Below are 27,432 nucleotides of genomic sequence, written 5' to 3'. Positions count from 1 at the left end.
ACTAAATTCACTGCAGGGTGGGAAGAGGAAAGAGTTACAGCCATCTCACGCCACATACTCTAAGCCTCTTTGGTGTGGGTGGCTTATAGAAGTCTTGGGGGTGCTGTGCTGAACGACTGGTATATATGAAGGAGGAAGAGAAATGGCCATGGTGACCTCGTGTATATAAACCAAACTATCAAACCACAATAAGAGGGATAAAAATCTGAAGTTGACTTGGCGGCAATATTCAACAAGGCCTTGAGAATGACTGGTAATGATATGAGTCAGAATCAGAGAGAGAGAGAGGCTATTTTATATTCTGGAGTGTTTTCTGATCATGGACAGGTATGTCAGCAAAAGTTTATGAAGCTGCCTCTTTTGTGTCAGCCTTGATACTCAAGGTTAGAGGAGAAAATTTGGGGCAGCGATAATAGGACAGGTATACACACAAAAAAAGTCACATCAGGGACTAGCAGTGAGGCCCGGTGGATGTGGATAAAGTATCTGGCAACGTAGGAGTTTCACGTAAGAAGAGAACTCAAGCTTAAGCCACACTTTACTGGTCCATGGCACAGTGGGGGCCATGAAGATACCCTGGAGGTAGATTATAGCATGGTGTGCAGATAACACAGGCTCTCTAGCCAGACATACCTGGGTTTAAATTTCATTACTATTGTCTACTAGTGTGAGACATTAGGCAAAATTATATAAGATAGTGTTTGTTTATTTATTTATTTACCTTATTTATTTCTCATCTGAAAAAGAGGACTGAAACATCTCTGGATAATGGATACCTCTTGTTGATGCCTTCCCATTATCCTCCCCACTTCTTTTGATAAAAGCACCTTAGTCTCTTCCCGGGCATCATATACCTTATTTTCTGTCCATGTGGTTTAGTAAAGTTGATTCTAGCCCCAGGTCTATCTATGGCCATTTTACCTAATCAGATCCCATAAGATTTAATCCTAGGAGTTTTTCTGGAACAAGCAAGAAGTACTTTTCTTTTACATTAGAGTGAACTGGGAAGATAGAAGCTTCTAGAGACCACTGCAAAGAGAAATTTTGCCCAAGTGAAGCTAAAACAGAGGAAAGGAGAGTGGAGTGATGGGGAGATATCAAGATCTGATGCATTCAAGAAGCCTATGGATGTAGTGGAGTCTAATAAAGTTCCTTCTGACTTCCCAGATCCATAAGCCAATATCTCTTTAAAAATTTTTTTCTTCTTAAAACAGGATGCATTTTTCTATCACGTATCTAGAAAGAGTCTTGATCAATAAACTATTTCACATAAATTATTTGAGGACTGATTTAAACAATATGTGCAAAAGACTTAGCACAAGTCTTGGCACACAGTAAATGCTCAACAAATGGGACTTGTTGAAAAAGATGTAGAATGGGAAGTCGTTCACATTGACTGGCATGGAACTGTGGGGAAGAATGCGAATGGGTATACATGCTGAAATGCACTGAGTATAGCAGAAGGATAAACATTTATCCTTCTGCTATGTAATACAGATGTTATATAAGCCCCAGAGGGACATCACTGAAACATAGCTGGCATTCCAAAATAACAAAGGTTCATCGCTGAGCCAACTCTTGATTTTCCATGTGTGAATTAGTCACAGAAAATATGTATCACTGTTCAGCTGTCCCTATGTCAAGTCTGCTGTCTGTATGTCAGAGTAACATAATCAATAAGATAAGGCTGAACCTATTTTTAATTAAGTGAAACAGCCCCGAGATTGCCTTGTCTTTTGCATAATTAATAGACTGCTGAAGAGTTTCTAATGAGAAATGCCTTCCATTGCTTTATACTAAACTTGACTCAGATCCTAACAAACCACATTCACTGTCCTTGAGTAGAGAATTTAGCTTTTGGCAGGAGCTTTCCTTATTTAAGGCATTTGGATGCCACTGATCGTCCACCACCATGTTCTTTGTTCAGTGTCAAATGCAGCACCTTAACTTTTACCTACTGAAGTGCTAAACTAAAATCAACTAAAATAAAATTTTAGAATTTAAAGTTTTTTCTCCTGTCTTTTATTGGAGAATGAGAAGGGAATAAGTCTTGAATTTGAGCTGATCTTTCAAAACCTGGCTGTAACAAATTATGTGTTATGTTGGATAAACTACATCACTTCACTTTTCTGTTTCATCAAAATGGGGATAATAACCACTACCATATAATCTTGTTAAGAGGATCAAATAGCATGATTATCATGTGGCTACACCAATGTAGTTACTCAACAAATACAAATCCCCTGATAGAATTTTATCCTTATGACACTCAGTTCTCCCATCTATATATATTTTCCCTAATAAGAAAACCCATCTTCCCTTACAGTAGCATAATCTTTTTTTTTTTTTTTTTTTTTCCTTCTATTCCCTTTTTAGGAATTACATTTCCTTCAACCTTGAACCATGCAGTTTGATTAGGTCTCAACCGCAGACCGTATTTCAGTTATCGGGGTAGATATGTGTCTGATCTACATGAGTAATGAATCATCTTGTATGTCCTTGATCCAAGCCAGGCCTCTCAGATTCAATCCCTGGAAACAGAGAAAAAGAGACAGACTGGCTTGATGGGATTTCCAAGCTGTTAAAATGTAAGCCTAGGTCGGGCGCGGTGGCTCACACCTGTAATCCTAGCACGTTGGGAGGCTGAGGCAGGTGGACTGCCTGGGCAACACGGTGAAACTCCGTCTCTACTAAAATACAAAATATTAGCCAGGTGTGGTGGCATGCGCCTGTAGTCCCAGATACTCAGGGAGGCTGAGGCATGAGAATCTCTTGATCCCAGGAGGCAGAAGTTACAGTGAGCCGAGATCACGCCACTGCACTCCAGCCTAGGTGACAGAATGAGACAATGTCAAAAAAAAAAAAAAAAAAAAAAAAAAAGCCTAAAGCTGCTAGTGTCCACTGCTGTCACAAAATGGGAAAAGCAAACCTGATAATGAAGACAACACAAAGAAAAACAAAATTAATAGAGATAGAAAGGTGGCTATTATGAATATTAACACTGTTAGCCAGTGGGCATTCAAGATGATTTTTAGGCACAAGGCATGTAACCAACTCACAAGAATCATCTCATTTGATGAAGTAGGTATTAATTATTTTACAGGGGGAAAAAAACTGAGTCACGCAGAAATTATGTAACTTCCCCATTAATTTTTTTTACTTAGTAAATGGCAAAGCTAGAAATTAAACCTCAGTGTCCTTGAACCCCTTGACCTGCAGGTTGTACTGCCTCCCAATATAATTGGTTTCCAGCATACGAAAGAAGAAGACCACTGTTGCTCTCAGTTAAATTAAAAGGACACCTATTCTATTAATGGTAATATTATTCTGTCTCTTACATGATGTTCTATATATGTAAATAAGTTTTAGAAATAATCTGAACTCCTTGGAGGAAAGTTTATATTTATGGTTGCTATGGTAGTATTAATAAAACCAGCTCAATACTCCCATACACTGTTCTTTTAGATAAACATAGAAATTGACCCTTCTGCTGTTAAAGCTTGAAACCTGTATTTGCTTTATCTGAGTTCCTTCCTCAGGAAAGGATCTTCAAGCCTCTCAAAAAAAAAAAGTATTAAAGAACTGAAACTCATCAGACCATGAACCAGATGTCTCCTTGCCCCTCCCTAGTTCCTGTTGTACACCCTGTTACATTGATTTCCTGCTAAAAAAAAGAAAAACCCATACTTTTAGCCAGGGAGATGGATTTGAGACTGAGCCCCCATCTCCTTGGCTGCAGCACCTGATTAAAGCCTTCTTCCTTGGCAATACTTGCTGTCTCAGTGACTGGCTTTTTGTGCAGTAGGGTCTTGACCAAACCTCTAGTGCTTTGGTAACATTATCAGAAACCACTGGGATAACATAAGAATAAGTTGTTACAGGCTGGGCATGGTGGCTCACGCCTGTAATCCCAGCACTTTGGGAGGCTGAGGCGGGTGGATCACAAGGTCAAGAGATTGAGACCATCCTGGCCAACATGGTGAAACCCTGTCTGTACTAAAAAAAAAAAAAAAAAAAAAGAATAAGTTGTTACATGCCATAATTATTTCACAATTGCTATTTATTACTTCCAGGGGTGGCATGACCATTGCTACCAGAAATAAAAATAATTATCAATGTGTTCGGTGATGAGGAAAAAATATGAATTGGTCTTCATTTCTTCTTTAGGGAAATTCTATGTTATTACCCATAGTAACTTAAAAATTTGATTTAACACTAGAGAAATCTCCCTCAGTCCCATACACACCCCCAATAGCCAGGTTCCAAGCAGAAATGATTAAAGGAGGTTTATTTTAACTATACTTTGCTGAATTATCCTAGATAGCCCCATAGTTCCTACATAATTTGAAGTAACTGGTTTCCAGAAGTGAATCTAATAAATACTGCTTTGACTGACAACTTTTCTGTCAGCTTAAGGTAGCTGCTCAGAGTTAGAAAATACAGACTATGTGGGCAGAGACCGAGATTTTCATCAACAGTCATGGTACTATGCAATTTACGAGTTCCCATGCCTTCTCTAGAAAAATCAACCAAGCTTAAGGAACCCATGTGAGCCATTTGACAAGCACAGTTGGCACTGTGGTCAAAAGAACTCTGGGTTCTCACCATTCATATGTCTGAGGGGGCTAGATTTCCAGGGCTCACAGTCCCAGACAAGAACATAAGGCTAAGAGGCAGAGACAACAGCATTTGTTGATTTAGTAGAGCACAGACTTCAGTGACAGACAGCCTTCACTCAAATTCTGGCTTTGGCACTTTCCAGCTGTGTGACTTTACCCAAATTACTTACCTTCTCTATATCATAGGTTCCCTATCTGTTAATGATGATAATCAAAAGCTTACTTCAGAAGATTGTTATGAGGATTAAATAGCCTAAGTTTAAGTAGTGCTTGTTGCACTATTCAGACTTGAATGGGCAAGATGTGTCTCTGTTTTCAAAAATAAAAGAAGGAGGTTTTATTTCTTTTACTTAACAGATCAATTAGAATTCATATACAATAATGTGTAATGTTTTTATGAAGATAATTTTATGGCTTTTGATTAGAAGAGCTTTGCTAATCAGGCTTTCACAGAGAAGATTCCTTCTTCAAGGAATAGGCAAGAAAATATTGCAATTAGCACTGGTGGAAGCACTGGTGAGGTCTGTTCAGGTTATAATAATGCATAAATAAGACCTCTGGTGACATAGAAAACACTGTATATATGTACCACTTCATCTCAGTTCCTTTTTCTTGCCCATCCTGTCCATATTTTTCATTGTTTCTTTTGGTAGGAACCAACTTCTGCCAAGTCCTCTGAATGGCTACTTCCTACCCTATAGATCTAGGCACCATGAGCAGATATTTGCAGTCATTTGAAAGTAGGACTTGAGAAAAGATTTGTCCTTCATGCTTTTTCATTAGCAAAGCAGCAACTGCATTTCCAGGATAAACTAGGAGGACAACATTCATTTATTTCTGTCCTTTATTTGCTTATTTTCTGAGGCCTTTCTATGTACCCCAAAAGGGAGAGAATGAAAGAAAAGGACATGAACCTTCTCTTCCATAAACTAACTTTATACTTTATAGACAAAACACACAGAGATGAAGGTTTCTCATGAGTACGATACAAAATTAGTAAGAGAGGGAGAAAAAAACGCTGACCAGAGAAAGGAGATTCAGTAAGAGACAGAGTTGAGTTCCTGGAGACAGGAGATGTCAATTTGAACTTTAGAAGCAAGGCTTACACCATCCTGAACAAGAGCACCAGAGGGAGAGAGGTAAATAAGCTTCTGTGCAACAAAAACCTCCTTTAGTTACAAACGTCTCGTTTTGATAGGGGAAAAAGTGGTATCTTGCCATATAGAAGTCCTTGTGTTATTATCTCAGAGCCAGTTTGTTTGCAAATGGCCTAACTTTTTCAGGCAGTTTTGCTAGCTTTTTAAGAGATTTCTCTAATGTAGTTCTCTGGCTTTCAACTCCCACAGGGGTTTTAGGGTAGTGTTTGAAAATGAGAAAGATAAAAATGCATTCCTCTTAGAAGTTCATATAAAAGCGAAAGAATTGGAGTGGAGGTGGGAAGCTATTATGTACCTTGGTGATCTATTCTGCCTGTAACTCTAAAGGCTGATGAGAGGCAGTGTGATTTCAAGAGGAATCAAGAGGAGATACTTTCACTGCCCTCATTGCAGGGAGCTCATTGGCTCCTAAAAGGTTACTGTCACAGTGATTCTGAATGACATGAATAAAGGATATTTAAACTCCTGTCTGAGCTAGTTCCTTGTTACACAGTTTATAGTAGTAAAAATCTTGAAACAACCTGAATGTCTTTTCCACAGGCAGATTAGAGAAATTAGGGTAAGGTAGAATCACATCTTTTGGCAGGAGGTAGGATGTATATTCAAAGGTATTGATAAATATTAACACCAAAATCACACTAGAATGTTCTGTGCTTTGTTCTTACTTTGCCAGAATCTAAGACCTTGGAAACTTAAAAGCCAAAGTTAACTTCTGATATTTTCCTTGTTTTCAATTTTACTCACCCATTCCCACAGACAGAGCCACGTCTAGTTTAACTAGGGGGATGAACTGAGGTGGTTAAAGAAAGGAATGCTATTTCCTTTGTCCCTTTCTTCTTCTTGCTGCCCCCTTCTCTCTTTCTCTTCACGTATTTCTCTTTTCCCATACATATATCCCACTAACATATATAGTTTATGTTTTGCATTAATTAGGCATAAGATTTACCTCCAATCTATAGTCTTAGAGCAAAATGATATGTAGTCAACTAAAGATAATAATGTATGCATAATAAACTGCATCCCCGCCAAAAAAAAAAAAAAAAAAAAAAAAAAAAAAAGGTATAGAACAGTGTGCACAGCTACCATTTATGTAAATGTGGGTATCTCTCTCTATATATATGTTAGGGACTGAATATTTTTGTCTCCTCAAAATTCATATGTTGAAACCCTAACCCACAATGATGTGATGGTATTTGCAAATAGGGTCTTTAAGAAGTGATTAGGTTTAACTTAGGTCATGAGGATAGGGTCCTCATGATGGGATTAATGCCCTGATAAAAAAAAAGGAAGAGGTGTGGTGGCTCACACCTGTAATCCCAGCACTTTGGGAGGCTGAGGCTGGGGGATCATGAGGTCAGGAGAGTGAGATCATCCTGGCTAGCATGGTGAAACCCCCTCTCTACTAAAAACACAAAAAATTAGCCAGGTGTGGTGGGCACCTATAGTCCCAGCTACTGGGGAGGCTGAGGCAGGCAAAAAAAAAAAAAAAAAAAAGAGGAAGAGAGATCAGAGCTCTCTCTTTCTACCATGTATGGACACAGACAGAAGGGAGCCATCTGCAAGCCAGGAAGGGAGTCTTCAGCAGGAACCAAATCTGCCAGCACCTTGAACTCCCCAGCCTTGAACAATGAAGAATAAATATCTGTTGTTTAAGCTACTCAGTCTATGGTATTCTGTTACTGCAGCCCAAGCAAAGTAAGACTACACACACACACACACACACACACACACACACACACACACCCCACACACACGTTTGGCAATTCACAGAACATTTCTAAAAAGATAATTGAGAAACTAGTAATAGCAACCGTGTTCCACATGACAAGGAGAAGGCTGGCCAGGCACGGTGACTCAAGCCTATAATCCCAGCACTTTGGGAGGCCGAGGTGGGCAGATCACTTGAGGTCAGGAGTTCAAGACCAGCCTAACCAACATGGTGAAACCCCTTCTCTACTAAAAATCCAAAAAGTAGTCAGCCATGATGACATGCACCTGTAGTCCAAGCTACTGGGAAGACTAAAGCAGGAGAATTGTTTGAACCCAGCAGGCGGAAGTTGCAGTGAGCTGAGACCACACCACTGCACTACAGCCTGGGCGACAGAGTGAGACTGTCTAAATAAATAAATAAATAAATGACAAGGGGAAGGCTTACAAGATCTAAAATCAGGAATGAGAGGAAGATCTACTTTTAGACTAAATAAAACCTACTTCTCTAGACTGAAAATCTTCATTTGAATATGTGATATATGTGTATGTAATGCTTTTAATAATAAAAAGTCACTATTAGATTTTTTTTAAATGTCTCTCTCCACGGTTCCACCAAAATATAACAAAGCAATTCTCATAAAGTCCTTGCAGTTCACTAACCTCCATAATCCATTTGGGGTTTTTCAAAAAGACTGTGATAGATTTTTTAACATTCTCTTAAAGTGTTTCTTACTCTAATGTCACATCCTGCCCTGAGGGGATGTGGGCATGTCCCAGTAAGAACAGACCTTATGTGAGAGCACTGGTGAGAACAAGATTCCAATGGTCATTTACTAGGTCATATCTGACTAGATCATATCTTAATGTGCTACAAGATAAAGTGAGACTTACCAGTAGAACCTGTTTGGTACAACCCCTTCTTGGATAAGCTGCCACCTTCTCCCAAACTCAGCAGAGCTGTATAACTGTAAAGAACAGAAGTTACTCAACACTATGGTTCTATAGTACATCACATACACAAGCATCAGTTCATTGGATCAATAGTAATAATAATACCTAACATTTATTGAACACCTGCTATACACAAGGTGAGTGCTCTACATGTGCCACCTCCATTCCTTATACAAGCTCTGCAAGGCAGATTAATATCTTCATTTTACAGTTGAGGAAACTGAAGCTTAGAAGGATTAACTGACTTGTTAGAAATTACATGTCAAGTCAGTAGTTGAATGAACTGGAATGCACACCCTGTTCTGCCTGGCAATAAAGTCAGCTGTGCCACTTGACCTAGCATGTGCCGAGAATTGTGGGGAATGCAAAGAAGTGCAAAATCTAGACAAGGTTCTGGAAGAGCACGCAATGTAACCAGAACCTGGCTCACATAATGAGAAATGCACGAGGCAGCCAGTGATAAAACAATGCAGAAGACAGGAGCCAATTTAGGGATGCTTCCCAGATGCTGTGGTGAAACAGCTGGGACCTGAATGACAGCATTCAAATGGCTAAAAATAGCATTATTCACAAAGGAACAGCGTGAGTCAAAGTGGTAAGATAGACAGGGACAACATATAAATAAGCCAACTTATCTATGTAAGCTTATCTAAGTAATAATTACACATTATTCAGGCATCCAGTCAAGGAGAATCTGTACCTTTTTCTTTCTAAGTCTTTTTTATTATTCTTTTGTTTTTGCTTTTGTTTTTTTGAGATAGAGTCTCACTCTGTTGCCCAGGCTGGAGTGCAGTGGTGTGATCTCGGCTCACTGCAAGCTCCGCCTCCCGGGTTCACACCATTCTCCTGCCTCAGCCTCCCAAGCAGCTGGAACTACAGGTGCCTGCCACCACCCACGGCTATTTTTTTTTTTTTACTATGATTTTTAGTAGAGATGGGGTTTCACTGCATTAGTCAGGATGGTCTCAATCTCCTGACCTCGTGATCTGCCCACCCCAGCCTCCCAAAGTGCTGGGATTACAGGTGTGAGCCACCACGCCCAGCCTATTATTCATTCTTTGGCCACGCCTGAGGGAGACTGGTTTCCGGGGTACATTTCATGTTTAATATATTTTATAAGTGCCAAGGAGAGATGGGTGACAACTCCTCTCATAGAGATAACAGAAGATGGGACAGGTCACACTGTCTTAACTGAGAACCCAAACAGGCAGTGTATGCATGGCCTGCTTCTTGTTCCCAGCATGTCCTGAACACCTGGTATTTCACCACAGAGAATTGTACAACAGCAGCAGGCACCCAACCCGAGAGTATCCACTTCTCTCTCTCTCCCCTTTGTCTTCTTTTCTTTTTTTTTTTTTTTTTTTAAGCCTAGAGCTCTACTTCTTTCTATAAGTTTAAAGGGAGCAGAGTTCATACCGTTGTGGTGTGCCTATGTCAAACAGATATATCTGTATTTAGTAACATACAAAGATTAATGCAACTGTAAAAGTATCAGGACAGTTCAAAATAATATGTCTGGGTAACAGGCTGAACTCATATACATGCTGCAAGAATAATACATAAACTCCGTGTGCTCCTACGGCTACACCAAAGGATTGCTATTCACGTTCCCACAGAGAATTCATCTCTATGAGGAATTGTTGGGCGCCAGCATTTGTGGTTCTTTTTTTCTGTTTGTAAATTTATCCCCTAAGCTTGAATCTGGAGCTTGTGGACCACTCAGGTATGTCCCAAGACATTTGTTTATATCTTCAAAGAGCAACTTCATTATTTGTGAGCATGTAGAGGCCCCTCAAACAGTGGGTATACAAAACAATCCAATAAACCAAGCCTCTCTCATTCAGCTCAGTGAGGTTCTTTCAATTTACTCTCTCCAAAGGTACCTTTTGGTCCTGGTGGGCTGGCCCTGTCACCTTCCCTCACGCGCCTTGCTGTGCCTTCACTGAGGCTGCCCACTCTGGCAAAAGTGGCTTCAAGACTTTCCTTCTTCAATGCCAGTCTTGTTTCCAGAGCCAGATGAAAGGCTACCTCCTCTATGAACCCTCCTCTACCTACTAAGATTCCTACCGGTCTCATCTCCAAAGAACTGTGGAACAAGAGCAGATGCTATCAAACTACCAGCCACGTATTTATATTTAATTCTCTTAACAGCCTTTCAAGAGAATCTTTCATGAATGCAAGGCAGAAATTCCTTTCTATCTAAAATTACTCTAAAATTTCTAAGACCACTTCCTGCCTCTTTAATGAGATTGCAAAGCTTTTAGATGTTGGAAATCCTATCCTTCTACATGTACAGGTGCCTCAAACAGTAGATGATAAATGAAAAAGATAATGATTTGGCACCACGTGAATTTCCTAGTCACGTTTCTATCTAATAAAGCACCCAGGTTACACAATTGGTGGACAAAGAAAATTTATCAGAGGAATATATTTTAGTTCCATGGATTTATAACTAGAGGCATATACCTAAAAAACAAACAAAACACACATCCACAAAACCCTATAAATATCAGTGTATTTGAAACTCCCAAGGATTTGAAAGCAGAGTCTTGAATACTCACTTTTAGACAAAACTGCTCTGTATTCTCCACCTACTACTTCAGACATTTTCTCCCTGAAAAGTTAGTTGTCCAGTCTGGTGTTATACTGACTAAAAAGAAAACAACAACTCAGCCATTCAAGTTAACGTGTTAATTAAACCTACAGAGTCTGGCAGCAAAGTGCTCCTCCACAAAGAAGGGAATGGTATCAAAGCATTTTACCCAATGACTGTCTCAGCCACCAGTGGAAGGCTTTCCCTGCAGAATGAGTCAATGTCCTTTAATAAAATTCATAGTGTTGGCAGCACCTAAATAAGATTTATTTCCCTGCCTGTCTGTCTCTGGCTCCAAGGTTTGACCGTCAGAACACAGAACTGAGAACTATCATTACTATCTGTCACATCAGAGAAAGCAGCAGCAGCTTTCTCTAGCTATGCCAAGCTTAGAGAAAGACAGAAAGATTAAGAAGAGGATGGAAGAGTACTTAATCTAGTTTTAGGAGGCCATTGTGCCTCTACTAGTGCCGTGTCATGAACTTAAAATTGCCATTCTTAGAGGGTTTGATTTTGTTTAGCTAACACTACTATAAATGTTGAAAAAGAACTGAAGGAGCAGAAGTGTTAGAGAACAAGGAAAGATTCTAGTTATATCTGCTATAAGAATGCAACACAGAAAATCCTTCCTGTCTAAAATCATTCTAAAGTATCTGTGACTACATCCTTGTATTAGTAAATACAACTTAATGAGCACAAACCCAGCACTCACCTGTGCTCAAGATCTATCAGCAGCCTTAGGGCCTAACCCTCCAGACTGTCATTATGCTGGTCTGGAGCTATTAGCACTTCTCTCTCTTTCCTGACATGTTTCTCTCCTGAAAGGTTTTTTTTTTTTTTTTTTTTAAAGCCATCTTTCACATTGGCTTGTTTCCTTGCCATCTGTCTTTGTTTGCTTTAAGAAGAATGCAGATAAAAATACACTTAATTCCAAAGGATGAAATCGCCAGGGTTAGTTTCATTGACAGCTTTGAGCCAACTCTTAGGCATCTCTGGCGCCTTCCTCTGGATGTCTTTGGAGCTGCAAGTTGTATGGTGGGCACCGGCTATAAGGAATGATAAAGAGGGATGCCACAGCAGGACAAAATAAACTGGGGGAGGGAAAGAATGGGATGCACTGGTTTTGCTCAAGATTCCTAGTCTACGGCAGATAAAGATGGGATGAGAGAAGGGGAGCAGCCATTTCCAACTTTCATTTCCACCTTAACATTCACATTTTGGTTAAATCCCTAGAAGAGTGACAACTTGCTACTAGATAAGAAACTCAGCTCCTTGTGGTGATACACAAGCTTGCAACTGTCAGTGTCCTTAAAAAGTCTTTTCAATATTTCTAAATCGGATCAACGTATCCTCTCTTTGCAGATTGTTAGACATGTGCACGTGATGGAATTCTCTTCTGCAGCTGGGAAATGCGTGAAAGAGCATCCATTCCACAGAAATTTGTGCTAGGAGAATTCCATAGAAGCTAAGAGTTGTGATAACGTTTTAAGTCTTTGTTTCATGGGACCAGATGTTGTTCACCACAAAGCTTCCCACGGCGGCTTCCCCGGTCAGGGGGCAGTTTCCTGGGGCTCCTCCACACAGGCTCCTTAGAAGGCCTCTGCGTTGGCGGAAAACATCCTGCTGTCGGCTCTTTTCAAGGTTGCCTGCCCACTCCTCTTTCCTTCTCTCCTCTTAACATTTTGGAAGCAGGGGGCCTGCAAATTGTAGTTCTTGAAAAGGCTGACAGAAAATCCTGCCAGTTCTATTTTATTTGCCTCATCCTAATATTGCCCTGGGGATGGCCTGGGTACAAAGCACTCATCCACCTCATGACTCTCTGATTCTCACTGCTATTCCTGCATCCTTTTTAGCAAGAAAGAGATGGTACCTTAAGGACTTCATATAAATTCCTAATGCCAGGCCTGAGGCATCACAAATATCAAGTTCTTTTTTCCATCACCCTCAATAAGAAGAAAGAGAATCAGTCCAGAGAAAAATGCTGTCCTCAGAAGTATGTTCTGATGCTCTCGTTCCACGGCATAGGAGGGAGCCAGAACCCACACTAAGGGGAACCAAAATCTGCAACACTTAAAAGGATTCTGCAAACTTCACTAAGAGCTGATATGAGTCTTTACCCTGGCTGTTCAGTACAGAGAGCAGATAGTGAGAGAGCCATGATGCCCAATCCAGACCTCACACCCAACCCTGCCCCCATAAAGTTTCTCAAAGAAAATGTTAGTGTATTAGTGGTATCACAATCTACAGTAATGTCTAATATTTTGTATACAGTGTTGTAGTGGCCTGTGTTGTAGTGGCCTATGTTTTAGAGGAAAAGTTTAGAATTTGCAAAATAATTCATAGTGGGCTTTGTAGTACAATTAACATGTCTTAGAATGAAGATATGCAGAAACAGTGTTCCAGGGGAATGGGTCAGTCTGTGCAAATAAACAGAGCAGCAAAACTCAGGGTGGTGTTCTCACATTTCTTTGGTCAATAGCAAGAGACCCAGTTTGGCTGGGATGCATAACAGAGTGAAGTGGAAGCTGGGGCTATAAAGAGAGCCTGGAACCAGGCTGGGTAGATGCAATCTTACCAATACTTGTGGGGAACTGATGTAGACTGGATCCAAATGTCATTAAAGTCAAAAGATAAGAGTATCAAAGCTGAGCAGTCAGGCTTTGCTGATGAAGGCTGGGAATGATGGCCTATTGCTGGTTCCATCAATCTCTCCTGCAGTTGGATTTATCAGATTTGTCACTGTCCACTCCCTAGATGTCACTGAAGTCTGTCACAAGCCCTACAGTTGAGGGTGGTGCTCTGAAGTTTAGAAGATTAGACTACAGAACTGGAGCCGGTTGGGAAGGGCGGGTCAATATAGGACTGTGGGCGAGTTTGATTTGTGAACACCTCCTGTGCATCCAGGTCTGGAGGTATATAGGAACATGATAAGATAAAATCTTGGCCTTAAAGATTCTTATTTATTTATTTATTTATTTATTTATTTTTATTTTTTTGAGACAGAGTCTCACTCTGTTGTTCAGGTTGGAGTACAGTGACGCCATCTCGGCTCACTGCAACCTCTGCCTCCAGGGTTCAAGCGATTCCCCTGCCTCAGCCTCCCCATTAGCTAGGATCACAGGCATACACCACCACACCCAGCCAATTTTTGTATTTTTAGTAGAGCCGGGGGGTTGGGGGGGGGTAGGTGTCACCATGTTGGCCAGGGTGGTCTTGAACTCATGACCTCAAATGATCTGCTCGCCTCGGCCTCCTAAAGTGCGGAGATTACAGGCATGAGCCACCACGCCCGGCCCCTTAAACGTTCTTAAAGCCAAGTGTTGGTGGCATAGAACAGATGAAGAACTAGCTAAAAATTTGGACATACAAATACCTTTCTTTCAAAGCCTACAAAACTATCAAATAGCACAATTGTGCCTGTTCACATCTTAAACCCAATTGTTTGTTTTAAAATGTTCATTTCTCCTTATTCTTGGAGCTCTGTTTTTTTTTTTTTTCCAAATCATTAGAAACAGGCAGATCAAAGGTAGCAATTGAAAAATAATGATACAACCTGTTTAAACGTGGTATCTAAGGTGAATGCAGACCTTCCTTGTTTGCATAGGATGGCATTTCAGCTTGAGAATTTGTTTTATAAACAAGTGTTGGGGTTGACATTTAGCGAGCTCCCTGGTTTCCACTCTAATTGCCAGTTTTGTACTTGGATACTTAAATTACTTACATATTCATGAGATTAGAAATCAGCTCTGACATTGGGAAATTTCAAGCACATGAAAATCCTGCCAAACCAGCATGGTATATACTGCTCAACATATTTCTTATAAAAAACTGAGTGCCTTTTAACTTAATGCAGTGCCTTGGGGAAACATGATGACATTAGGTAGATATCAGTTTCCTAAGTGTTTGTGCTTGTGCAGAAATCATTTGAATATCCCCAGGGGGTTGAATTTCAAGGATCAATTTGTCTTTATCTCAACTCGCCCTTTTGACATTAAGGGGCTGCTAGGTCTATTCAAAAGCAAATAGAGTTAATGTAAAGATAAATACTTTAATATTTAATGGTGTTCTATTATTATAATCAATAATATTTCTAAGTACCGTATATCCATCTGTCCTGTTCCATTCATTCTGCTTTCACAGGACCTTTTAGTGATTGTCTAAAAAGGCATTTAAATTAAATTGATTAAAGTGTCTGTAGCTCTATGTACTGGAAAGACACTGGGATAAGACAGCCTCTGACTAAGACAGGCTTTCTCTAATTCCAGCTGCACCACACTGGAAGTGCTATTTTTCAGGTCTTTGGATAATACAGTGGCTGGTATCTATGCCGTTTTTGCTATGTGCCAGGCTCTGTGTTTATATTTTGCATGCGTTATCTCAGTATCATCAAATAGCCCCAGGAGCCAGATACTCTTATTATTATTTCCACTTTACAGTTGGAGAAACTACATTTAAATGACCTGTTGAAGGTCACAGAGCAGGGGTAGGACCTGACAGAGGAGACAGCTGATCCTCTTACCAGCTCACTCTACTGTCAGTCAGTGGTGAGAAACCTAAATATGACTGAGATTTTGAAAGCACTGGCATCTGTTTTCTTATTAAGTTGTCATTATTTCCCAGGGAATATTCGCCATTCAAAGCAGCCATGATAAGTATCTCCCTTCCATGAGGGCTCACTCAGGAAAAGAAAGGAACGATTGGCTGGGCGCAGTGGCTCACGCTTGTAATCCCAGCACTTTGGGAGGCCGAGGCAGGCAGATCACGAGGTCAGGAGTTCGAGACCAGCCCAGTCAAGACAGTGAAGCCGCGCCTCTACTAAAAAATACAAAAATTAGCTGGGCGTGGTGGCACGTGCCTGTTATCTCAGCTACTCGGGAGGCTGAGGCAGGAGAATCGCTTGAACCTGGAAGGTGGAGGTTGCAGTGAGCTGAGATCACAGCATTGCACTCCAGCCTGGGTGATAGAGCTAGACTCTGTCTCAAAAAAAAAAAAAAAAGAAAGGAATGATTAAAAGGAATAAAGAGAAGATTTTTTTGTTTATAGATATGTTTATAGATATACATGTAGAATAGATATGAAACTTTAAAAACATTGCAGGACTGGTAGAGAGAGAGAAGGCAGAGAACTAAAATTAGTTCTTTTTTAATAAAATTCACTTTTATGCATGTTACTAAAATTCTGTCATTGGCTGTTCATCACATTGGCAGTCCATTTTTCCTTTTCTATCAACATATGATTTTAACTGAAAGTCAGTTTTCATTTATGGAGAGAATGCTGACTGTTAATATTTAAGGTTTCCAGCCGGGCACAGGGCTCACGCCTGTAATCTCAGCATTTTGGGAGGCCGAGGCAGATCACTTGAGGCCAGGAGTTCAAGACCAGCCTGGCCAACATGGTCAAACCGCGTCTCTACTAAAAAAATACAAAAATTAGCCAGGCATGGTGGAAGGTGCCTGTAATCCCAGCTATTCGGGAAGTTGAGGCAGGAGAATCGCTGGAACCCGGGAGGTAGAGGTTGCAGTGAGCCAACATCACATCACTGCACTCCAGCCTGGGTAAGACAGTAAGACTATGTCCCAAAAAAAAGAAAAAAAAATAGATTTTCCATTATTTGTAAACAGAATCTCCCTATCAAAGCCTATTTTCCGCCTTTAAAAGAATGTTTTGGTGTCTGACACGTATGTACCAAAAAATGTTGAAGGGAAGGCCAACATACAGGCCTTAGGATTTTCTGTTTATTTCATAAACTGTGATCTTTGGAATTTAAAGAAGATCAGGAATGAAGCAAGTTTTCTACATGTTCTTACTTGGAATGTGGACTCACAGAGCTCCAAAATAAGCGAGTCAATATAAACTTACAAATATTCTAGAACTGCCACAAAATAAAGAGTGGCCCACCAAACTGTCCTAAAGGTTTTATTCTCCCTCAACAAAACCAATCATTTATTTGAATGTACTTTTTTCAAAAAATTGCAAAAATAATAATAATAACATCTTCTCAAATAAAATCAAAAGGGAAAGCCATGAACAAAGTAAAACAAAGATAATGGGAAAGAAGAAAGGACAACCACAGGGCAGCAGATGAGGTTTACTCGTCCTATGCAGTGCTTCTTTTGAAATTTTTGAGGTCATTGTTACACACATAAAAATAAGAAAATTTCACATTGAAAACAAAGCAGAATTACTTCTCTCAAAAAAAGAAAGAATTCTGAAGGTCTGGTGACATTGGACCCACCTTCCTACATGGCAAGAAGAGCAGGCTAGAGCTTGATAGCCTCCCTCCCTCCTTCTAAATGAACGCCTGCTCTCCAACTTCCCACAGTCTGGACCCAGCCTGTTTTGTTCAATTGCACTTCTTGCCTGTTTGTGTAGGAACTGCGTTCATGCTCTAGGTGGTCTTGGACGTCCACGAGGGTGGGGACTGCACAGGACAGAAGAACAGGCCTTCCTGCTCTTGGTCAGGGGCAGCAGCCCTTCTCTGGAGCTACCTGAAGAAGAGGTCTGGATAAGGACAGCAAGGGGCCTCTGCTCTCCAGCCGCTCAGCAGCCAGAGTCCTGACCGTGTTCATGCTGGTTTCACAACATGGCACTCTCCACTTTACAAATACTTCTCCATTGCAAATCCTAACAGAGGCACCAAGAGCCCTTGCCCCGGCATAGACAGCAAAGCTGAAGTATACACAGATTCTTATACTTCTCTCCTGGTTTTTTTTTTTTTTTTTTCAATTTCCTTACAGTCACATCTGCTCTTTGTTTTCTCTCCTTTCAAATGTTTCCCAACACATCATGTTTAGTGAGGTGTTTAAGACAGACTGAGAGATGCCGTTGGAGGCAATGTTTTATAGCACAGTTTGTACACTAGTTTATTGCCAAATTAAAATAAAGATGTAATCTGGCAGACTCAGCCTTCTGCTAAGCCCTCCTTGGGTGGTTTCCTGTATTGAGGCAAGAAAGTCAGCTAGCAATGAAGTAAAGGACTATATCTCCTTTCTCTTATCAGCTCAGTTTCCAAATACAAAGAAATTTTTTTAAATGGGTAGAATGTTTGGTTTGCCTACTGTTTTATAGAAATAAAAAATAAGTTAATAAAAGAAAGCAAGATTTTGGTGCTCCTATAATAAATGCCATAGAATTCTTCATACTTTCCACAAGGATTCATTGTTTTAAAACTGTGAGGGGTGGGATTTTATACACCAAGTAGCCTCCTGTCCATTTGAAACCGAATCTCTAGAATTGTATCTATAATGTTCCTTTTTCTGAAAATTTCAGGGCTTTCCAAAGGCACATCCTCACATAGGCCCTTCAGAGGCCAAGTCCAGCTCCTATATCTTTACTCGGTAAGTCTCAGGGCAGGGTTTCCTATGTACCCAGACTATTTATTTAAGAATTACAATGGGTAAAAGGCTCCACACCTTTTCCTTTCAGTCATTCTAGTGGTACCTGGATAGCCACATCCCCAGACAAGATAGCATTTACCTCTTGGCAACTATGGTGATGGTTAATTTTATGTGTCAACTTGACTTGGCTAAGAGATGCCCGAAGAGCTGATAAAACTTATCTGGGTGTATCTGTAAGGGATTTTCTAGAAGACATTAGTGTCTGAATCAGTAGGCTGAGAAAATCCACCCTCTCCAGTGTGGGCCAGCATCATCCAATCCTTGGAGGTGTTGAATAGAAAAGGCAGAGGGAGGGTGAATTCCCTTTTTCTTTTTGAGCTGGGATATCCATCTGTCTCCCCTGGCCCTCAGACATCAGAGTTCCTGGTTCTCAGGACTTTGGACTTGGACCAGGACTTACACCATTGGTTCCACCCCCACCCAATTCTCAGGGCTTCCAACTTGGACTGAATTATACCACTGGCATTCTTGGTTGTCCAGCTTGCAGAAGGCAGACCTTGGGACTTAGGCGCCTCCATAATTGCATGAGTAAATTCCATAATCAATCAATCTCTCTCTCTCTCTCTCTCTCCCCCCTCTCTCCCCACCCCAATCTCTCTCTCTCCCTCTTTCTTTCTCTCTCCCCTCCCCTTATTGCTTCTGTTTCTTTGGAGAACCCTGAATAATACAACCACCTAGATGTTGAATATCACACACAGATTTCTCTTTCTAAGTGAAAAGAAAAAGTATCAAAAACCTTGGTTTTGTGAATTCTGAGGACATTTGGCCATACATATTTTTCCCTGATTAAAACCACCTTTTTAAATCTTAATATGACTTCCCATAGAACTGATATGCAGTAAAATTCTATCTTGGGCCAGAAAGGAACGTCTGTTCAACAAAACTCTTTGAGTCCCTTATAATGTCCACATCAAAAAGCCTCCACTGGGATTCAGGCACCCAAGATGAAACACAGTTAGAGCAGGGTATCACAGCTCATTTCGGGTCTATCCTGCAGGCCGGAGCTCCAAACTGTCCTTAGGAGCTTAAAAGTTGCATTCACTGAAGGAGAGAAGAAGCAATGTCAGGGAGATAAAGGAAAAATAAATGCGGCTATGTGTTCAAAAGACAGAGAGTATGCCTTAAATAAACAAAGAAGCCAGCAAATAAAGAAAAAGAGAAAAGAGGAAGACCCTGTTCATAGGAGTTGCCACCTCAATGGGCATTTTTTCTTTCTTTCTTTTTTGAGGCGGTCACCGTCTGTGCCCAGCCTGGGTACGGTGGCTGGCGATCTCGACTCACTGCAAGCTCCGACCCCGGGTTAAGCGCCATTCTCCTGCCTCGGCCTCCCATTGTAGCTGGGACTACAGGCCCACCACCACGCCCGGCTAATTTTTTTTTTTGTAGTTTTTTAATTTACAGGCGGGGTTTTCACCGTGTTAGTCAGGATGGTCGCCGATCTCCTGACCTGTGATCCGCCGATCTTGGCCTCCCAAAGTGCTGGGATTACAGGCGGTAGCCACTGTGCCTCGCCACTAAGGCATTTTTCTTTTTTTTTTTTTTTTTTGAGGCGGGTCTGCGGCCTCATCACCCAGGCTGGGTGCGGTGGCCGGATCTCCAGCTCACTGCAAGCTCCGCCGGGTTCGCCATTCTCCTGCCTCAAGCCTCCCGAGTAGCTGGGACTACAATGCCACCTGCAGCCGACTAAGTTTTTGTATTTTAGTAGAGACGGGGTTTCACTGTGTTAGCCAGGATGGTCTCGATCTCCTGACCTCGTGATCCGCCCGTCTCGGCCTCCCAAAGTGCTGGGATTACAGGCTTGAGCCACCGTGCCCGGCCCACTAAGGCATTTTCTAAGGGATTGTTCACCACAATTTGATGTAAAACAGCATCCAGCAGAGAGAATACTGACTAAGATCCTAGCTGGGAGATCTGCAGCAGGGACATTAGCAGCTGTCACAGAAAAACTGATGGGCAATACTTACTTGAAAGAATAAATGTTCCTGTTTCCTGGACAAGTGCAATCACTGGCCAGCCAACACCAGCACATGGTCCTCCTTGCTGCCACATCTCATTAGTGCTAAAAGCTCCATGACCCATGGGTGACTGTCAGCTTTTATTTCCATATTACTGACCCACCTGAGTGGCCACAGACCCTCTCAACTTGACTTCCAGCCGATACCATCAGCTAACAGCTGCAGCTCTCTCCCTTCAGCGAATGCCCCACTCCCTATTCTGTGATTCAAGCCTTGAGATATGGAGGTCTTCTCTGATTCCTACTTGTATAGCTGGCTATCCACAATGTGTCTTTTCCAGTTTGATTTATCCTTCATCCTTTCTTAAAGAAACAGAGAAGTCAGTAGAAAGGCTGGCTTTTACCCATCTGTTCATCTCAAAATATCACCTTCAAAAATGAGAACCCTGGTCAGGCGTGGTGGCTCACGCCTGTAATCCCAGCATTTTGGGAGGCCGAGGCGGGCAGATCACAAGGTCGGGAGTTCGAGACCACCCTGGCCAACAAGGCGAAACCCTGTCTCTACTAAAGATACAAAAAATTAGCCAGGCGTGGTGGCACACACCTGTAATCCCAGCCACTCGGGAGGTTAAGGCAGGAGAATCGCCTGAACCCTGGAGGCGGAGGTTGCAGTGAGCCCAGATTGCACCACTGCACTCCAGCCTGGGTGACAGGGTGAGACTGCATCTCAAAAAAAAAAAAAAAAAAGAAAAGAATGAGAACCCTATCAAATGTCAGGTAGCCCCTTACCCCAATTGTAGAATATCCACATGTGATGTTAATTAGTGATTTTTCTCTTTGAGAAAATTGGTTAACCTCTTAGATATTTAGATTCTTAGCCTCATACAGAAAAAAACCCAGCAACAACAAACAGATGAAGACTGCGTCCAACTCTAAAATGACAGGATTCATTGGGTCTGTGGTCACAAAGGATACCTTTTGGTTCTTTCCCTGAGCATCTGAGGCCAGGACTGCTGTAATATCATCCCAACCAGTCTTGTTTTTGACCTCATATTACCACAGTTTATACTCATAATTACTACCTATTAACCCTTGAAAGCTATAGCTCTAAATATATCATTCTCTGGACCCAAATTTCTGAAGGCTCCTAAGTAAGGAAACAAAAATTAGTTTTCCTAAAAATCAAACAGCCAAAACAGTGAAAAATAGTAAAGATTAGGTTCCAAAGTGTGTGTGTGTGTGTGTGTGTGTGTGTAAATTATAACTAGCTGTAACAAATTTTAGTTTCAGCCAAATAGAAAATTTTGCAATTTTGTACACATGATTTTTACAATTTCATGTATGTGACATTCCTTTTGTAAAAAAATTGGCCTCCCCTACTATCACAACAGAAATCCAACATACCCATTAAAGTCCAACTGAAGTCATTTTGTAAGACCTCTGGAGTAGATAGATCACCAGAGCTCCATCTCCTGAACTTTGGGCTACCAATTTAATGTAATTCATCCAGTCACTTGTATATAACATTCAGTGACAGCACTGCCTTTGTGGCCTCTCTTAAACTATTGACCAACTCATATGTGTTAATCATCTATCTCCAGATGGACAGAATATTGTTATTTTATATCAACACTGTATCATGCATGGCACTTAAAAGAGATGTGGCATCTAATATTTGTTTCTTTTTAAATCACTTTGGAAGGGTACCTACAGTTATAATTATCCATACAAACACATTTTAATGCAAAGGAAACCAACACTAAATACTGTTGACCGTTAAGTTGCTGGGTTGAAGTCACAGCCCAGGCATCCTGACTGGTCTCATATCATCCACTCTGCCACAGTGACCACGGGAGGCACTCTTTGAAGTGCTGGGACCAAAAGAGTTACATATTTGGGCATCTCCTCCAGCACAATTGCAGAGATGCAGAGTTTTTACTTAGGCAGGTAAATCTGGCCCTCGTTGTGCCTCTGGCATCAGGGGGGAGAAATTAACCAACTGTCGAACAAAATATAACAACCCTGTGGATTAAATGACTAATACTCTGTCTGAGCTGGTCAGGCTTTGCCTCTGTTAACTGCACCATCCTGGACCAAATGCACTGTGGCTTGACTCCAGAAACAAAATTGTACATTCTGCTGAAAGGGTAGCCAGGCTGCTCAAGAGGGAAAAAAAAAAAAGAATTGTAAATTCTATTTTTAGGCTTAATGTGCATTTTATTTGGCAGTAGGGGCAGTATGAATAAAACTCCAATCTTAAGAATTTTAATTTGCTTCCTTTAAAATGCTCCTGTCAGTAGAGACCTTGGGAAGTTGCTTGTACCATGCTCCTACCTTCAAAAATGCCACACATCTATGTAAACCCAGACAAATAAAACCCCAGAATATTCCCGTCACTTAGTTAAGTCCAGTATTTCTTTAAATATATGTAATTTCTAACTCATGATTCCTCTAAGGAGAATTCTCAGAATGACTTCACTGAATAATGCATTTCACAAGGAGTATTCTAGTATTTCACCAATTATCCCTCTGGCTTTTATGGCCAGAGTTTCTCTCACATTTGCCTGTGTAAATGCTACTCCTTTTTCATTTTAATTTAATTTTATTAGCTATCGCTAGCCTCTTATTCTACCCGAGAATACAAGTTTCCTTAAAGGCAGGGACCATATGTATGTTATAGTATATATGCCGTATAGAAAACATAATATATATTATAGGATGACATTTTATGGGATGTATGCACACATACACACATCTAATATCATGAGCTCATTTAATCCTTTCTCACGAAGTGACTTCTCCTTCAACCTTACCACCAAGTGAAGAAAAGTTCTGAGATGACTAGGTTCTGCATAAGGTTACCTACATACATCATTATTTTTCCTCTGGCCATTTCTCTCAGTGTTTCAGCAAAACCTTACTTCCTGTTCTTAAGCTTTTCAGGGTTATGCTTCCCTTTAAGAGTCTGAGAAAAGCCATGGGTCCTTTGCCAAGAGAAATGATCACCAATCCACTAAGACACTGTCTCCCACTCAATGGGGGTCAGAGACTCCTGACTGTCTTAAGCATCTATGCTAAGAACTGCTTCTCCACCGCGTCTTACTTAGTACACCTAATCTTTATTTGGTAAGTGGTTTCAGATATTTACATGATTTAAACAAGCAACCTGAGACTCTCCTTGCTTTCCCTTGTCCCATTAGCACAGAGGTCAGGCTACTGCTCAGAACAAAAATGATCATTGAGGTGAAATGAAGAGATAATTAAATTAGCACTATTTTCCCCGGAGAACCGTGCTTCACTGTCTCAAACAAGGTAAGCATGCTCACCTTTTGGTCTTGACTGTATGCCAGAATCCAGTCTTCTTGCTTGGGATGGAAAAGCAAGCTTTGAATGTAGAAGTTCAGCCGGTACTTTTGATAAGTTGCGCCTTCATCTGAGCTGATCAGTAAGCTGCTCTCAATCTCCGGGTCTGTGAGTAACATTATCTGCAGCAAAGAATTGTTGGAGAAAGAAAAATTAAGTTTACAAATTTGCAAAACTTGAAAATTAGCTAAATTTTGACAAGGGAAGGACAGGGGCAGGTAAATAATGCTTGGCCAAACAGGGACCTTGACTCTGTCAGGCTTATTCTTCCATCTTGGATCAGTGCTACAAAAATATTTCTACAAAGAAATGAAGGGAGTAGGAGAAGCTGAAAGAATGAGGGATGAAATAGGTAACTGTATACTCTTCTCTTTTAGGGGACTCCTTGTTTTATTTCCAAGGTTGTTTCCTAAACCTGGCACACTTACCCTTCTTCCCTTCTTCCTACTGTGCCTTATGTACTTTCCATTTTGGGGGACTAAAAGACTGGTTATAGTCTGTTGTGGGAAAGGTGGAAGAGAAAGAGGATGGAGTCCATTGTTTTTCTTCCCTACCTCAAATCCTTTCATTCCACTTCAATGATATCCTATGTCATCCTAACTTAGCCTGATTTTCTGAGTCTTAAGTCAAAGTATAGGCTCTGAAGCTTTCTCTAGGAATTTAACAAAGGCTATTTTACCCCACCACCCTCATCACCTTCTAGCTTACTACATAATTTACTTATTTATTTTGTTTCTTGTCTACATATCCTCTACTAAAAAATAAACCCCGTGAGAACAGAGATAGCTGTCCGTAGAGTTCACAGACGTATTTCCAGCAGCTAGACTAAGGTCCAGTATGTATGGTACACTGATAAATATTTGTCAAATGAATGAACGAATAGATGAGTACATAGAAAGATGCCCAGAACACTCTGAGATATGGATGGAAGCTTCACAACTTCTAAGTCCACATGAGTCTCTAAAACTCTCTGCAAGAAAAGTTGGTTGCTCTTCACAACCGGCACCACAGAAGAAGCTACAAATATGTAAATATTCACAGCTTCAGATGTTTTACACTGTCTCACTGGGATGCCCAATTTTGTCCAGAGGAATGGGATCAATCATAATAGCAGCAAGACGGAGGAGCTGCCCTCAAAACTACCTTAAATCCTCTTGTTTTATGCCTCCAGGAATCTGTGATAAATTACTTCATTCCCAACTCTCTGTGGGTCTCCTTTCACTCACTCAAAGTGTGCACCTAGTGTCTCCAGAGAGGTGGCCTTAATGCTACCCATTGACCTCTTCCCCATCAACTTATTAATTGGCACTTTCTGAATTTGGTTCAGGGAAGCATGAAATATGTGCTTAATGTGTTGCTGTATGAAGAGAAATCACTGCAGCCCAGGGTTTAAAGATTACAAGCTGAGGATGCTGCACTTCCAAGAAAGAGAGAGAGAGGGGGGAATAGAGTCATATCGTAAAAGAGCAGAGTGCCAGGCAAACACATGAAGCTTTCTCAAGCATTTGGAGGCAATCATATTAAAGCCTCTGAACAGTTAGTGTCATCTTTGAAAGTGGTGTCCTGTCGCTGTAAATGACACAAAAGGATCGCATGTCAGACACTCTGCCCAAACTCTGTTTATGTTATCCAGTACGAATTTAAGGTTCCTTGCTATTCTTTCAACATCCCCTTCTTGAAGAGGAGAAAAGGGATGTAATGGGGTGAAGGCAATGCTGTTGCTGTCAGCCACACTCCCGACAAGATGAAAAGTGCACACAAAATTGAAGACTAATTGCCTCTTGTACCATGTTCCAGGAAAGCCACTGCTCACCAACCATAAATTCTGACAAAGTTATGGATTTCTCTGTCTCACGTTCACCAAGCAGACAGCGTTCCCTCATCAGATGGCTGACAAGGAGTCATCAGGTAATCTACTAAGTACAAACTCATATGACTTCATTAAAATCTAGTGTATGCATTAAGCAAGTATATTTAGATGGCTCCTAATTCACAGGAATATTTCCAGATGAGTTCATATTTATGGGCACATAAAAGCTGTCATTTTTTGAATAACAAATAAGCCATCAAATGATCATATTGCTTTGTGTCTCTAACCACAATTAACAATAATGTAAAACAACCTTTTTGCACGACTGCCAAAAAGTCATTTCCATGATAATATGAAGAGGCTCAATTTTATAGAACATCTACTGTCTCAGGCAAGGTGATTCCCTCCCCTACTCTGATTTTCTAGTTCCCTGTTAGCCAGAATATGCTTTCCTCTTTTTCCATGAGAACAGATCTCCCCACCTGCTTCTCCTGGCAGAATACTTAATCAAAATAAAATTAAACACAATTATAAACTAGGCCTACAGAATATTCCCAAAGCAAGCTGATTTTTATCAATCACTTTAAAATATTGTTGATACTCATTTATACTCCACATGATCAGACTGCATAAGGCGTCCTACATCAGGTCATCTTGGGTGCGAGTGGCAGAGTAATGCACATGTTTCCCAACAGATGGAAACTTAATGTTATAAAAATAAAGCGACTCATATCCTTGGCTTTTTTTCTGGATATTGAAAATAGGCAGACCAAAATCTCACCTTCTCTCTGCAGCCCTCAGCTAAAACTCTCCATTTGAGAATTTGACATTTTGGAAATAATGGGAAATAGTGAGAAATTTCCCAGTGAGCTTTACAGGTATGTCTGTACTACAGAAACATTCCAGTGGTTTCTCTCTCAAATTTCTGCTCAGTTCTACCCAAAATGAACAGGTCAATCTGGATCCATTTTTCATTAGTTATTTTTCTTATTGCAGAAACAACTCCATAAGACCTCTAGTAGAATTCAAAAGGAAAAAAAAAATTATGATCCTATGTTTGTATTTCTTTCTACTTCTTTATCCACATCTCTATATCCTATTGTTGATTGAGAATTGATGATTTTTTCTTTTTTTAAGTTTGACATTATGACCCAATTTTTTTTCTTTTATTTTTTGAGACAGAGTATCCCTCTGTCACCCAGGCTGTAATGCAGTGACACAATCTTGGCTCCCTTCCACCTCTGCCCTCTGCCTCCTGGCTAAATTTTGTATTTTTAGTAGAGTTGGGGTTTGCCATGTTGGCCAGGCTGGTCTTGAACTCCTGACCTCAAGGGATCCACCCACCTTGGCCTCCCAAAGTGATGGGATTACGGGTGTAAGACACTGTGCCCGGACCCCCAAATATACATTTGTAACTGAGCCATAAACACACAAATGCACACACATTAACACGCATGACTGTAAAATCTACTCCAATTAATCACAACCTTCAAATTAATTAAATTATGATTGTTGTAATGGCTGAAACATAGTATGTACCTAATTATTAATTGAATAAGTAAAACCTTATTTAGTCTTAAATTCAAATTCTTTAATAATTTTGCTTCAAGTGAATTGGTGTTTGTCCTATCATTTTATCAGTCATAAAATATAAATAAGCTAATAAGTAAAAAATTTAATGAGATCTAAATAAAAAAGGCTTAACATATTTGAGAAACAAATACTGTAAATAAGAAATGTGATCCAGTCTTTAGACATAGATGATATTTTTCATAAATGAATAAGTCATATCTTCTCACAAGATTTTCTACTTGGAAATATTTTCAAAATAGTAAGTTCAAATTAGCAAATACTCTTCAAAAACAATAGATTACATTT

At 40.5% G+C, this 27,432-nt stretch overlaps 1 protein-coding gene across 3 annotated transcripts in view; it reads right to left on the bottom strand.

Annotated features, from left to right (window-relative positions):
• The window catches only part of SORCS1 (sortilin related VPS10 domain containing receptor 1), a 594,356-nt gene that overhangs the window by 182,116 nt on the left and 384,808 nt on the right, over nucleotides 1-27,432 (bottom strand). For all 3 annotated transcript variants that reach the window (XM_009215327.3, XM_003904235.4, XM_009215326.3), the window contains exons 4-5: nucleotides 23,708-23,866; nucleotides 8,378-8,451 (exon numbers count right to left, since the gene is read on the bottom strand). In XM_009215327.3, coding sequence (XP_009213591.2) covers nucleotides 8,378-8,451; nucleotides 23,708-23,866 — 233 coding nt within the window. The remainder of the gene's footprint in view (nucleotides 1-8,377; nucleotides 8,452-23,707; nucleotides 23,867-27,432) is intronic.

Source organism: Papio anubis, chromosome 11 (genome assembly GCF_008728515.1).
Source record: "Papio anubis isolate 15944 chromosome 11, Panubis1.0, whole genome shotgun sequence".
In the NCBI taxonomy this organism is placed as follows: Eukaryota; Metazoa; Chordata; class Mammalia; order Primates; family Cercopithecidae; genus Papio; species Papio anubis.
The sequence above is the reverse complement of the archived record's forward strand: the minus strand, read 5'-3'. Positions and strand labels throughout refer to the sequence as shown.